The 15,825-nt window shown below is 50.7% G+C and overlaps 1 protein-coding gene across 1 annotated transcript; it reads left to right on the top strand.

Moving 5' to 3' along the window:
• Positions 1-11,038: 11,038 nt before the first annotated feature.
• On the top strand, positions 11,039-11,689 carry CLDN5 (claudin 5; the record flags this gene model as incomplete). Its single annotated transcript, XM_079544076.1, has 1 exon — positions 11,039-11,689. One exon carries the CDS (start codon positions 11,039-11,041, stop codon positions 11,687-11,689), a length of 651 nt encoding a protein of 216 aa, XP_079400202.1.
• Between the last annotated feature and the right edge of the window lie 4,136 nt (positions 11,690-15,825).

Raw genomic sequence — 15,825 nt, 5'->3', positions numbered from 1 at the left:
CATGCTGCCAAGCACATTTCTTCTCCTCCAACTGCTTTCCCCACGTTCCCATCCATTTGCTTGCTAACGAAAGCCCAGTACAAGTACTGCTGGGAAAAACAGGAGGCCGTGATTCTAATCTTCTTCTGCCACCAATGCATTCCTCAAAACAGACTCCGAATCACCCTTAAGAATACCCTTGAAAAAACCAAAATGGTTTATTCTCCTTTAAGCATTACGTTTAGGCCCATTCAGGCCTCTGAACAGCCAGCAGGGCACAGCCCTACAGCTGCACTGACACACAGCAGTTGCAGAGCTATTTCCAGCTCGGTACTATCCTACAAGCACAGCGTGTGACACCTGTGTGCGCTGCTTCTTACCAACAGAGGATTTCTAAAGAATTCCTGTTGTATTACGAACCTCCAGAATCTTCTGGGAAATCACGATCTGTTGCCTGAATAGGAAGTCAGGTCATAAGATCCTGGTTGTGACCAACGCTTGCACTGAATATTAATCAACAAAGCGAAAAGTCAGGTGATCTCTCTAGAGTTAGAAGTGGCTTCCAGAGCTTATTCGAAGATGAGAGAAATCTTATTTTCTTATTCTTTCTACCTTCCTACTCGCAAGTGTTCCCACGCAGCAGGCTAGGACGGCCCAAGACGAACAAGAATTCAACGGTCACACATGCCTAACATTCTTAGAGGGAAAAAAAGCATGCTGCTCCTCGGCGCTTCAATGAGGCACTGCGGTTCGAATGAATCACCAGTCAGCAAGCTTCAGCTCCCGCGCAATCCCTGATGCTGCCCTCATGAGGTTTTCCAGAAAATGGCTCAAACAAGTGAGTTCCCTGGAGGGCCGCGGGGGGCCTTTCTGACCTGCGCAGAGCCATCACAGATCGAAGCCTTAGGGTCAGCCACAATACGACAGTTCTGCACGTGCCAACGTCCTGCAGCAGCAGCCACCTGAACCACCTGCAGCATTCACAGCTGCTCTCACACACAAACTTGCTGTCAGACCAGGCTGGCCAGGCAGCAAGGAGGGCTGAAGGCCTGAACCCCACATGCACTGTGCTGAGCCAAGCAGCAACTGACCTCAGGTGTCTGACCGCACCCTGGAGAGCTTTATGTTCAGGAAATCATAATGCTTGATATTTCACCAGTTCTCCATAATATATACATACTATAACTGTCGGAAAGCAGAAGTCACAGCCATTCCGTTCTCTTTTGATACTCAAAGGACCATCCCAAGCATTATAAGAATAACGTAGCATGTACAAAACATTTCAAAATGGAAGGCAAAGAGTACAACTGTATTAACAAGTGCATTAGCAGCATCACTTTGTTTGCCAAGGCTGCAGCCCCATTTTAGTAGGGCTAGCAGAAAGAAGGACAGCTAAGGTAGAGAACATCCAACAGATGATCCAACAGATTCAACTTTTAAACAGTGGACACTGCAGCAGCATTCATTTGGGAGCTCTGCGAATTCTCCTCCTGCCCAACGTGCTGCTCAGCAGCCGCAGGGTTGGGGCACGGCCTCCTGCGGGCATGGCAGCCTGCTGCCCTGTGCGAGGAAATGGGACTTCGGTGAGGCAGAGAAAAGGAAGGAAAGTGGGTCATTTCCTCCATTCCTGTCAGGATGCGAGCAGTCAGCTCTAAGGAACAGGCAGTCTGGGACTTTCTTAATCTTAAGCAGCACAGAGAAAACGCTACAAAAAGTACACAAGGAGTCTTTCCATAAACAGCTATTTACCACATTCTAAAACAAGCGCTCTGCAGTGATCCCAGCCATCTCTGCAGCAGAACAGCCCTCCCGATTCACCCCATGAGTCGCCTATCTTCTCATCTGTAACTGTCCATGTAACTTTGATTCTCTTTTAAAAGCACACATTATACTGGAGCACAGCAGCACAGGAAGCAGTAACAATGTAAGTGGGTGTCCAAGTGCCAAAAATGGCTTTGACACCACCAGCATTCTGATGGCTGATTTTCAGACATAACGCAGACGGAACAAGAACAGCTCCATCAAGTATCACCTGCTGGATCCTCACTCATTGCAAGAGCCCACAGAAGAATGCAAAAAATGAAAAAACTAAAACACAAAATCTCACTGTAACCTAAACTGAAGACAGGGATATTCAAATACTGAACACTTTTTAACTTTTTTTGTAGCATGCTGTCAGTGTTGCTTGAAACACACAATTCAGTCCAACACTGGGGGCCCTGCAGGGCCTGCTCACTGTCATGCTGTGTCTGCATCCTCAGCTCTGTGGCTGAAACCCCCTCCCAGCAGCTCCTGGTGAGCAGCACACACTCCCTCTACTCCCTCAGTCCCAATCAGTTCTATTTTCCTCATTACAGTGTTACCAGATGAATCAATCCCCTTTTACACAATAACAACATAACTACTTTCTGTACTGTGCTTCTACCAACCACAATTCTGAATCTAACAGCAAAAGGGACAAAGAATACCCAACAGACCAGCCAGTGACAGACAAGCAGATAGATGGGCTGTAGGTGGACACCACTGCTTTGTCTCTGAATTCGTGTTTGGTGCACAGAAGTTTCACATACTTTTATTTTTGATATTATGTTCTTCCAACAACACACAGTACAGACTTGCCTTTGCTACTGGGAAGGCAACACTATTCGCCAAGGCCAATAACACTTCTAGGTCCTTAAAAGCTCTCCTGATCATAAAACGAGCAGTACAGCAACATTCACATTGAAAATGCAGCGTGTTACGCTTCTGTGACTTAGCATGCATACGCACAGCAGAGAAGTGCAAGGAGTAAGCAAGTAAGAGGGAAGAATGGTGTAGGAGCTGTCCTTAAAAAGAATTTGGATTGAGAAACTGCATGCAGCGACAGTTCCGATCCGAGATGCTTTGTGCAGGGATCGGTTCGATGACAACTCTCTGCTCCGAACACCTTGCTTTCTGACTGCTGTTCAGTGAATGCCGTCACCCAGGAAGCACAGAGCAGGCGGCAGTGCTGCTCACACTAAGGGCTTGTTGCAGCAGTCACGCGTTTCCTACACAAGCAACTATTGGCAGCACTTCCCACAGTTACTGCATCAAAGAACAATACCGTAAATCGGTCCTGCACACACGAGAGGCTTCCTAAACAGTCAGCTCAGTGAACGACCGCGACACCGACGTGGAAACAGGCAGCCCTGCCTCACACCAAGCTCACCGGTAGCTGCACACCTACGAGAAGCAAAGCCGTGGGAATACATGAGAAACGAACCCTCCGCCTTTCGGTTAACACACAAGGAAGGGCCGCGCCGCTGTCCCGGGCCGTTCCACACCGCGGAGCCACGGGCGGTTCGGGCTCCCAGCTGCGCCGCCCGCGGCGGCGATTACAAAGCCCGAACGACGCCCGAGAAACGCGGGCCGCCCGCCCGGCCTCCTTCACGGCACAGCGCCGCGGGCGGCCAGCGGCGCGGAGAGCGGCGGTCGGAGGGTGAAGCCGGCCCGGGCCGAGCGGCAGACCGGGACAGGCCCAGGCGCGCTGCCAGCGGGGCCCGAGTTCCGAGCGGCTCGGGGGCGGCCGCGGCCCCGCAGGCGGCCGTAGGGCCCGGCTCCGGGCCGGCAGCGGGTGGCCGCCCACCGGGGCGGAGGGGCTCGCCCGGCCGCGACCCGGCTGCCGGCTTACCTCAGCCCGCGGGCGCCGAAGCCGCGCTGACGGGCCTCGCTCCGCCGCCTCCACCCGCGCGGGCCTCCCGCATCCCACACGCCACCGCGGCCGGGCGCCTCCCCGCCTTCCGCGTGGCTCTATGGTCGCGGGGCGGGCACAGCGCCCCCCTCGCCTGCAGGGCGGCCCGGCCGGAGGCGCGAGGTCAGGCGGACCGCGGCTCCGAGCTGCCCGGGGCCGCAGCCGGCGCGGTGCCCGCAGTCCCTCCCGGTCGATCCGGCCGTTCTCCTGCGCCCAGCGCTGCTGCCCCGGACTCCCCTCGCCCCGCCGGGCCGCGGCCGTCGGCCGTCCGTCGGTTGCGTCTCCTGGGGCCCGTGCTCACAACGGCCCCTAGCTCCGAAGCGGCCGTCGGAAGGAATTGCTTTCCGAGGCCGGCCGACCCCCAGCCCGGCTCCGCGCCTCGCCGCTCTCAGGCCTTTTCCCCAGGGCGACCCCGTGCCGTGGTTGCCGGCTGACGGTTCGCACAACCGGCTCGGAGCCCCGGGCAGCGTCCTGCACAGTGCCGAGTTGTCCTTTCCAAGCTCTAAGCAACGCACGGCAAACACCTCCTGATTTACAAATGCTTCTCTATGTGCGAAGCAAATTTCTTATCAAAATGCTGCACGAGACACGTGCTGTTTTACCCACACCGAAGGCTGTCAGTAGTAAAACAGCCGCTCTTTGCTCTCTGAGTTCCTTCGATGAAGTGACGGACGTCTCAGCTTGCTGTCACGGCAGCAGTGCAGGCTTTCGGAGCCATCGAGGGCTCCCATGCGTGTGAACCCAGGGTGCAAATGACGCCTGCAGTCAGGTTACAGAAGCGGATTGCTTCCTGATGGTGGAGCGGTGTTACGTGTCTCAAGCTTCAGCACGACAGTGGTGAATTAAAACAGTAACAACAAAAGTGCAGGGAAGGGTCATTCAAAGGGAGGACCGGATTCAAACAAGTGCCCAGCAATCCATCCAAACGTTTTATGGAGGGCAGACTTTGGATGTGTGAGCGACCAGATGCAAGGCAAACCTTTGGCCTGCACATTTCAATTATTAAGAAGCACGTTTCTGTTTGGGCTGCAGTTGTATCCATTAAGCAAATGAGGTCACAGTTCTCAATAGGAAAATGTGGAAGTGAAAGAAATGCTACTGAAGGCAGACTGGCATTATTTGCTAATTCACATTGTGCTCGTAGCATCAGCTGAGCATTGACAGGATCTGAGTAAGAGCAAGACAAAAGCCAAAGAGCAACTGGGTTCCATTTCCCAGGACAACACGTACTGTTATAATGCAATGTTCCATTCATCACTTGAGGGAATTTAAAATGACATTTCAGTCTTTTCCAGTAAGCAAAGTCCTCTTTAGCGTTACTCCACAGACATCTGTGTAGGTGTTTTGCACCATCACCAATGGAAAAACAGCAGCCATTTTCTTTCACTAAATTTGAACTCTGATGCAGAACGTATTTCATACATTTAAATTGGCATTACAAATAAATGGTTAGCACCTGGATAAATGAAGAGATTGGCACGGGCAGTGCCGAACAGCAGACCAACAGAGCCACAGAGTCCAGAAGTTGGAGCTTTCTCATCATTCCTGTCAGTCCTTTCATTTAGCCACCTTCAGTGCGAGGGACGAAAAATTCTCAAGCCTTTAAAATGCTTCTGAACTGAGGCACACGAATCATTTCTCCGTGTCGTGGGTGAAGCAGACGCTGACCGACTCACACACAAAGGGCTCGGGGAAGTCGCGGTCCTCCCAGAACTGCCCAGCCGTGCCAGAGCGCACCATGAGCGACACTTCGGTGCGAGCAAAGATCAGCGGCAGCCGTGCCCCGGAGCAGATGCTTGGGAAAAGATAACAGTAGCTCTGCGGCTGTGTATCCTCCCGGCTTCCGGCAATCGGCGACTTCCTGAACCAGAACTTTTATCTTGAGAGTTTTCTCTTCCATGAATGTTTTTTGTTTCTTTTTGAACCCATCTCAACTTCTGGCATGAAGTGCATCCTGTGACAGTGAGTTCTGCAGTGCAATTGCTCCCTTCATGAGAAGGTACTTTTGTTACTTTTGAAAGACGTTGTGATTCTTGTTATGAAACTGCAGAAACACTGAGTGGCAGAATTATTTGGTGCATGTAACCCACAGAATGCATGGCCACAAAACACGTTTTGCATCCTTATTTCTCTCACTGGTATTAGAAGAGATAGAAGATACAATCGTACTGAAGACTCCTATTCCTCCCAAATGACTAAATAGAAATGCTAATGCAGTCAATGGCAGTCTGAAGGTGAGCCAACCTCTTATTCCGATAGTTTCTGAATGAATTTTGTTTTAGTTCTTGGAAGTTCAAGTGTCTTCATAAAATTTCCTGCTACATTTAAGTTTATGTTATCAAAAGCATAGAGTCCTTCCTTGAATTCAGATCCTGATTTTGTGTGGAGCGTTGTCTTAGGACGTTAAAAAACCTCACACATTCAGGAAAAAAAAAAAGGAAAAAACAAGGAAGAAAGGAATAATCCCAAAACTTTATGGCATCTTCTGTTAATTAACAGAGAAAATGGTTTGACACTGATTACAATAAAACAACTATGACCACATAACTGAAGACCTGAAGACTAGATTGAATTTTGATACATAAAGCAACCCCATGTTCCTGGGTATAATTTCCATTAAACAAAACAGGCTGGACAGCTTGGATGAAATGAAATGGTTTCTTTCCAGTTACAAGATCTCTTTTAGCTCTGTTTTCTGTCGGTTCTGTCTGTTCCTCACATAGTTGAACATTTGGGATTTAAGCCTAAAACAATGCGTGATCCTTTTCATTTCCATCAGATTTAGGCCTGTGTTTAAGACCCAGGCTAACTGTGCGTTGCAAAGTCACAGGTTGGAGCTGCAGGACCAAACCTTTCAGGAATAAATACCAACACCCTGCATCGCACGCTGTGCGTGATGTCCTCTTCCAAGGGGTCAGCAGGAAAAAAGTACTTTGAACACAGCTGCACTGCTAGCATTAATCTCTTATGGTCAGAGGAGGTGCCCCAAGCCTCTCTCATGTTCTCTGGAACTCAGGTTTTCTGGGACACTTGTGAAATGTAGTTTGTTTCCCATCACTGAACCTGAAGAGTTTTCACTTATCTCCAAGGTCACGTTGTTATTAATTACTTTCGACATCTGCACTGTATATTTAAGACAATGACATTTGTCCTTGCTGACGCTGTTCTTAACCAAATGACATCTGATGTGATTTCCCAACAATTACACGGGGAACAGATTGGTTTACCAGAGTCCTGGTTCACCACAATCCGTGGAAGGAGGCTAACTTTGGGAGAGGACAAAATTAAACTACAGTTCTCCGGATAGGAAACATGGCATAGAATGGATTCTTGACTGTGAAACAATGTATATTTCCTATAGTTCTTTTCCCCCTGCCTGCCCCAGCTTTCATCGATTCCCAAGAGCCATCCACAGCGTAAATGAGAAGTACTGGAGCTGACAAGGCCCAGGCGTATATGTACTGCAGTTCTCTTGATGTTTGATACTGATCTGCCAGACTGAGAAAGTGGTCTGCATCATCCATTGCATTAACCACCCTGGAGCCCCAGAGCCGTGGCTGTGCAGAGGCACCACAGCATTGTCTGGAAAGTCAAACTCAGAACACAAGGCACCCAGCAGCTCTGCAGGGCAAGGCAGGAAGTGGGAGCTGCTTTACTAACACATGGAGACCAGTTCAGACCAAGGGGAACTTCGAGATACCGATCCGGAGGTTTGTGTGGAGGGAAATTCAAGCAGGAACTCCGCTCTAATGACGGTTTTGCACAATTAATTTCCTCATTATGCCAAGGAAGGGCTCATGACACTGCTTGACTCCTGATGCAGTGTGTGGGCCAGCCAGAATTCCCTGCTCCTGGCTCCCTGGCAGTGCCAGTGGGCAATCCATAAGGGAACGCCCAGGCAGGGCATGCTTGTAAAGTACAAGGACTAGTATGGGACCAGGGTGACTTTGTTTAGGAAACAAAATACAGCAGCAAGAATATGAAGGTTGGAAGCAGATCTGTAACCTCTTTTGTCCATCTTTGCAACCACATAGATTTGTTTCCTTCCCTTCTTCCATATGAATCGTTTCACATTAGCACTGAGGGTGAAGAGTAGCATGGGCATCCATTTCTCCATCCCAGAGGGCAGCAGCAGCACTTGTACTAAAAAAAGTTGTGGAATGCTACTTTGTTAGTGTCGGTCATACTGCACTTATGGTCCCTATTGCAAAATGCTGGTGCTGTGCTTAGATCACTGTTCCTCTTCGCTCAAAATATCAACTAACAAAGGGAGTGGCAATTCCATCTTCTTTCCAAAATAAAGGAAGCGGAGATAAACCTGATGGGGAAATTGTGCACTTCCATTCTGTAATCAGCCCATCATTTGACAAGGATTCATTCTTACATACCAACTTTCTGATGTGTCACTCCGGCCTGAAGACGTGCTGACACTGGTGCTGCGCAGCGGCTTCATGGAGGCCCACTTCTCTGCAAAATACAGAACGCGAACACAAGCTCCAACTGAATCACTTCTCCTGGGAGAAACAGTCTCATTGCAAAGGATAATTCAGAAAGGAGCAATCTTGACTAATAAAGAACAACTTAATTAACTTAATTATCTGTAACAGGACTCCTGATTCTTCACTTTTGCTTCTGTCTGATCCAAAAGCTGTGGGAAGCCATCTTGAGACCAGTGAGCTTTGAATTCATCTTTTGACTCATTGCCTGCCATATTCACACAAACAATACTACATTCAGGCATCAGCTTGACACCAAATGAAATTTTCTTGTCTTCCTGATGTTTAACATTTTAGGAGTGAGAAGGAGCAGCAGCAGTCTACATGTCAGGTCCCAAAAGGCAAATCTGCCTGAACACTGCCAGCAGAATGCTTTGGAGCTGAGCAAAGCCCTGGCCAGACAGGAGGGCCGGGCACAGCAGTTCTTCTGTGCCGTGGGCCACAGTTCTTACCTCAGGACAAGCAGTGCTGGAGCCTGCACCTCCCTTAACAGCCCTCGCAGTTACTCTGTGCCTGGTGTTTGTCCTGATCATGTCAGGAAAAGCATGAACACACAATTGCTTCTAATCCCAAAGCCCCTCTTGCTATAGTATAGTTTCTGTGCAATTGTTCTCGGTTTGAATACCACTTCCGCCCATTTTCACAGGCTGCAAAGCCCCCTCTGCATCCCCCCAGCGTGATTTAAGAAATACATATTTGAAACAGCGATGGATGTAATAACATAAATGGTAATCTGTTAACGACTTACTTTGCTTCAAGAACATCATGTCTTTGAATGGAAGTGAATACAGACTTTACTAACATAGATTTCAGTTACAAGTAATTATTTATTTACTTAATATCCCAAGCAAAACATCGTGCTGATTTGCGTTCACTTTTAAGAAATCAGAAGCTTTTCACTTTGGGAGCTTCAATTCATTCCCAATGCTGTGACATTAACACCATCAGAAGCCACAGGGTGCTGATGCCGAGGGGGTCCTGAGCCCCCCACAGCTGTGCCCACAAAGTCACCTGCAGGTGTAACCAGAACAGCGAGCGCCGGGAGCCTGTGCAATGAGTTCTCGTTTTCAGCACCGAGGAATAACTAAAAATGGTGTGGCCAGGATAGAAGGCAGTACCTGGGTAAGAAAAGGGAACAAACACAAGAAGCAGAAGTGCCAAGAATGGAAATTCCTTTAAGCAGAAATGTTGGTTTACTCTGTGATTGCTAAGCATGCGTTGCCCCAGAGTAATAAATGTCTTGGATTAAGTGACTTGGAGGAATCGGTTGCTCGGTAACAGGTAGCACGGAAGGTGGGCTGAGGGCTGCAGGGCTGAAACAAGCCGTGCAATGCTTCCCAGCACGCAGCCCCAGCAGCTGCACGGCCCCACAAGTGCCTCCCGCCTGGGCAGCACACGTAGGCCATGTATCAGAGGAAACTGCAGTTCTGTGCTCTTGGGCAAGTGGCAAGGGTGGGGCTTCCCTGTGCTTACAGGCTAAGATAACTGGCTTTTCTTCCCCCCTTTTTAATTGTTCTTCTGAGGTTTCTATACAACCATTATTATCATTGTAAATACAGACTTTACTCCATTTCAGCTTGCATTTCGGGTTTCCTCCTGTTCACCTCAGATATCTCTGTCTCTCTGGTCGGTTCTTTTGCACAGTCCCCTGTCCCTGACAGCAGGGCCCTCGCTGACTTACAGCAAGCAGCCTCAGCCCGACGGACGCACAGCCCCGGTCACACATTCCTGCTGGACTTGCACACTGGAACGCACAGTTTCACATAATTGAAGTAAGCCGTACGTATTTCACATGCAGCTGGAAGAGGGGAAAACTCCTCTGCGCTCCATTTACCAGGCAGGCTCTGTTAGGGAGACATTTTCCATGCTAGAAATGTTTACGGCTCCTCACTCAGAGTCAATTGATGACAGGCTGCTGCTGTCACGTATTGCCATGTCCACATCGTGACGCTCCACGAAGCTGACAATGTTTTGATTCATTCTTTTGGGTGTCTTGTGGCTAAATTTCACCTTCCTGTTGAGATAACAGTGAGTTGAAAGGCCACATCCCACAGGCTGTGCCCTCACTGCCACCCTCCTGTTGCCAGCACGTGGGCACTCTGCAGAAGGACGCAGGCAGGGCATTGCTCAGTACCAACTCATTGCTCATGTCCTCAGTTGTTGATGCATGCGATCCCTTCAGCTTCTGCCCTACCATTTCTTGTTCCTCTGCTTCACACGTGGTCTTCTCCATTCAGACTTGTTCGTTGTCATCACAACCGTCTGCATGTCATAATACATGCCATAAATTACTGCACAACAGAGAAAACCAATTACGGAGGGGCAGGAATACCTTGTTTTCATCTCCGTGACCTCCTGTGTCATGGCAAGATGCTTTGGGCTAAATGAAACCAAATCTACCCAGATCAGTTCTAAACGCCCAGCGAACATAACTTCCAATTTTGTTTACAACATTTTAACTTCTCTAAGAGAAACAAAAGCAGTCCATGCTTACACCAAACCTAGCCCCCCTCGGGGTGCCTATCGGAACGCTGCCAAACTGCAGCTCCCTGTGAGCGCAGCGAGGCAGCAGCTGAGATCTTTTTCTCCTGCAGCCGTAACAGCAGCACTTAACCAGAGCCGTTTGCCAGCCCGGGGGAACCGCGTCCGCCAATGGCCGGGCAGAGCCCCCCTCCGCGGGAAGGGCCGGGCCGCGAGCGGGGCGGGCGGTGGGAGGGCTCCCGCGGCTGCTCATATAGCGCTGCCCGGGGCCGCCGGCGCTCGGAACGGCTCGGCGGTGGCGCCCGGGGCCGGAGGTGCGGAGCCGCCGTCCTTTCCCCGCGGGCTTCCGAAGAGCAGCGGCAGCGGCGGCATGACTTCGGCGGCGGTGGAGATTTTGGGGCTGGGACTGGGCATCCTGGGCTGGGTGGGGGTGATCCTGGCCTGCGGGCTGCCCATGTGGCAGGTGTCAGCCTTCATCGACGTGAACATCGTGGTGGCGCAGACCATCTGGGAAGGGCTGTGGATGAACTGCGTGGTGCAGAGCACGGGGCAGATGCAGTGCAAGGTGTACGATTCCATCCTGGCGCTGCGGCCCGAGGTGCAGGCGGGCCGGGCGCTCACGGTCATCGTGGCGCTGCTGGGGCTGGTGGCGCTCATGGTGACCGTGGTGGGCGCGCAGTGCACCAACTGCATCCGGCCCGGCAAGATGAAGTCCCGCATCGTGATCGCCGGAGGGACCATCTACATCCTCTGCGGGGTCCTGGTCCTCGTCCCGCTCTGCTGGTTCGCCAACATCGTCATCAGCGACTTCTACGACCCCTCCGTGCCGCCGTCCCAGAAGCGGGAGATGGGGGCCGCGCTGTACATCGGCTGGGCGGCCACGGCCCTGCTGCTGTTCGGGGGCTGCCTCATCTGCTGCTGCTCCTGCTCGCAGCGCGACGAGACCTCCTTCCCCGTCAAGTACTCGGCGCCGCGGCGGCCCACTTCCAACGGCGAGTACGACAAGAAGAACTACGTCTGAGCGGGGCCGCCCGCTCCGCCCGGCCGTGCGGGCACGCGGACGGACGGCGCCGGCCGGGAGCGACTGCGGTGAGCTCGGCCGACGGGCGCCGCGGCGCTGCCCATCCCGGAGCCCGCCCGGCCGCGGCACCACGGCGGCGGCAGCCCCGCCAGAGCGGCGTCCTGCCGGCCCGGCTCCCCGTCGGAGCGCCGCGTCTGGTTCTGCTCCCGGCCCGGCCGGCGCTGCCCGGCCCGGCGGCACAGCCGCGCTGCTGGAGCGGAGCCGGGAGTGGTGCGGAGCCGCTGGTGCCTCTCCGCGCGCTGCCGGGCCGTCGCGCGTGTCCCGTCAGGGAGGAGACGCTTCCCTTCTTCGTTCTATCTCCTGAAAACCTGCAGCTGACTGACTTCTGCCGTGGCTTTAACTGGTTAAGGTTTTCCTTTCGTTCTTTGTGGGCAACTAAACTCGGGTTCCTATCTGAAAGACGACTCTAACCTTGGTCCTTAATCGTGCAGGCAAATAATCGGCTGGAGAAAGGCACGTCATTTTGTTCCATTGTTTTGGGCCCTCAAAGAAGCGGGCTGTGCTGTGCCTTTGAGACTTTTGAAAGTGATTTCAGATAGCTGCCATTATTGCAGGTTCTCCATCACTTCTTCATCAGCTTCTGTTCTTCTTGTACTTGAATACGAACTCATTGCACGTCGCCAGTTACTGCAGGACCAAATGCAGAGACCTGGGAGATCTTTGTGCCCCGGCTCCCCTCCTCTCATCTGTACCACAGGGGACTGGAAACATAAACCTTTCCCTCCCTCCTGATGCTTAGGTTGTGAGGCTTCGTGGCCTTCTTGCTGAGCACTGCTCGCTGCCAATCCTGAATCACGTGTGCTCAGCTGGACATACACATGATCGGCTCCCCACTGCAACTTTGGTAACATGCACTTGCCTTAATTTAATTGATCGGGCAAATAGATTAAATGCTAGAGGACTTTCTCCAAATATCTTGACTGAGACTGTGCAGTGCTGGGGAGGTGGGAGGTTATGGCTCCTATGGCCCTCACAGCTCCTCAGACTGGGAGGAAGATGCTCTGGGCAATGTAACTCACTTTTTGAGCTGTTAAACCTCACCACAGCCTGGGATATTAACACGTACCTTTCCCTCTAGAAACGCACACAAAAAAACAACCAAAACCAACAAAAGTGTCAGAGGGGTGATGCGATGTTCTCGCACAAATTGTCAGAAGGCAAAACACCTTCCTCGTAGCACCAGGTCAAGACAGAACGCCGCTGCAGGCTGTGCAGCACCGTACTGCCACGAGGAGCTCTGCCAACAGTGGGACAGGAATTGTGCTGTGAGTCCTCAGGGCGCAGCGCTGAGCCCTGGCTCCCCGCAGCACCACAGCTCCGCACGGACGCTTACAGCTCCTGATGATGCTCAGAACTGCAGGCTGACCCTTCCTGGGGGCTGTGACAGATTTACATTGACTGTCCTTGCTCTGCTTAGCAAACTTAAAACCCCAGCAGTATCAGTCCATACATGGATCTGAAAGAGAGACTAAACCCCCCCAAACATTGATGTTGAATGCTGAGCACAAAATTTACCCTTATAAAGATAACTGCTTTTGTTTTTACACACTGCGGGGTCTGAACCACTCAGACAGCAGAAAACAGTGCGACATGTCTGGGATCAGCTTTGCTCTACGGAGGTGCAGTTCTTACACAGTTTTCAACTAAAAAAACCTAAGATGTTGTTGTTATGATGGGATATGTAGTTTTGGTACAAGAATGAAATATTCCATATTTCATCAGTGCAACTTTTAAAATCAGTATAACTTTTGTAAACTGTCAATGTATTTAAGTGCATATATTCTGCAAGAAACCTACCAAAGTTGGCTGTAACGGTTTGGTGCCTTTATTTGTTTCAGTTATTTTATTGTATTTTAAGTGCTACTGCCCTACTGTTCCTGTGACCCAGCCCCTACCCACAGCCATGTTACACCACCCTCAGCTCTGTGCTGTCGGCTAAGAAGAGTCAATGGATGTTAGCTCAAATCCTGCAGACTTCACTTAAAATGATCTGCTAAAATAATGGGATTTGTCTCAGATAGAAGAATCACAAATAAGCCACACCCTGGCAGGTAGGCCTGCATGGGGCTTTACTTGCAAGCCTTCGGAAGTGCTGCTGGATTCGGGCACGTAGTGACAGCACTGCTATCTACCAGCCAGGCAGAACGGCGTGCTGGGGGCGGGGGGACAAAAGCACGCACCTTCACTTGGAGCCTTTTTTAGCAAGCCAAAATTCCCGATAGCTTCATGACACGGCAGGGCTGGGCCCACTGATAACCACATCTCAACCAACTCCACAATCCGACCTCATGGAAGAAGCCAGTGCTAACTGTATGTTCTAGGAAACAAGCCCTTTGTCTTGCCCAGAACGTAACTCGCTGCTGATGTGTCAGAATTCACAGAGGTCACAGGGTAGTGTCTAACCACATCTATTCAAAAGAATACCTGTATTTTATCTCACCCTTCAGTATACTTATGTATTGCATCACTTCACGAGAAAAAAATGAACCACCACCTCAGTGAACGTTGCTACTGACACGACTGCTTCAGGGCGCAAGTTGGTTCCTTTTGCACTGTTTGTTTTCTGACAGCAAAGATCTGGTCCTGAAGCTTAGGAAGTGAAAGCACTCAGGAGCAGGCCTGAACCTCATCCCAGTGGACATAAATACCTACAGCACTCGTTTTTATTTTGTATTTATAATGTCACATAAAAATAAAAACATCTAAACCAACCCCCCAGAGGAGTCGCTGGTCATGAAAGGCAGGGGTGGTCGGGGCTCGGTAACGGAGGCGTCCACAGAGCTCCTTCCCCTGGGCTGCGGGGGGCAGAGCCGGCTGAGCCCCGGGGCGCTGGGAGCTGCCCTGTGCTGCACCGGCACCTCAGCCCCCCGCCGGAGCTCAGGCACAGGAGCAGGTGGCAGCGCTCGCCCCGTGCTGTGAGCACATTAGGAAGTGGACGAGTCCCAAGGACTTGGAGAGCAGCTCTAAGCACGAAGCCCTTTAAGCTTTCAATTCCTACAGGTTAAAAATAGAAGGGGGAAAAAAAGCCCATGCTGCTTGGATCGGGCCCAGCCTGACCTGATACCCTAAATCCTTTCCACCAACCATTTTTGTCAAGAAGTGCATTCAAGCTGGGGAAAAAGCATTTTCACAGTTGCATCAGAACAGAACCTGTGAAAAAACGCCCGTTAAAGGAAACTGCAGAGGCTAATTACTAGTGGGGGAATTTGCTGAAGTTACATGACTGCCAGGGAGGTCTTTCAATATTTTACAGACACTTTTGGCAAGATTTTTATGCTCTCTTGAACCAACTGTTGCTTTAAGAATGAAGAAAAAGTATCTTCAAAGACTTTGTTCAGCAGCATTCTGGCCAGCTTGGTTGAGATTAACAAAAGCTCCTCACCACCCTCCTCCTGCTATGCACACGCTGGGCTGGAAGAAGGGTGGCTGCTGGCCTGGCCTTTGTCCTGCGTTCCACAGTTATGAATTTGAAAGTAGCCTCACTTCAGAGCCTGCAAATCTGGTTAGATCCTGTCTGTGCAAACAGGGGAAATGCACCAGGCACAGGGAAAAGGAAGCTCCATCAGTCATGTTTGCTGCAGGATGTTTAAGGAAACGTTTCCTTTTCCTGCACGGAGATGTTTGTTGGGCATCTGCTCTTTGGGACAGGAATGAAACATTTTACTCTTGAGTGAGAAACCACCATAACTCCAGATTTGCATTTGTAAATCTATTCCTCAGTCAAATACTGTATGAGGTATTTACTCTTATTCCTTGGCCATCTTCCAAACCACAAATGCAAATAAATCTCTTAAGCCAACTTTCTTCAAACTGGGACCAATCCATACATCTGCAATGCTAGATAAGATTCCTGCCTAACAGAAGCCATACGCTGCAACTGTCACATCTTTGCACACATTCAGCGATACATTGGTGCAATATTCATCATCACAGCATACCCACGCAGCGCATCCTTTTTATTGTTGCTTTGTGTACTAAAAAAGAAAATAAATAAGCACATGCTTGAGGATTTGATTTTGCAAGTCCACCTGGTAACATACAGCAAATATTTCTGCTGCATTAGATCAGTCAGAAGA

This window comes from Tetrao urogallus, assembly GCF_951394365.1.
Source record: "Tetrao urogallus genome assembly, chromosome: 17".
NCBI lineage: Eukaryota > Metazoa > Chordata > Aves > Galliformes > Phasianidae > Tetrao > Tetrao urogallus.
Note: the sequence above shows the minus strand (reverse complement) of the source record. Positions and strands in the feature narration are given on the sequence as shown.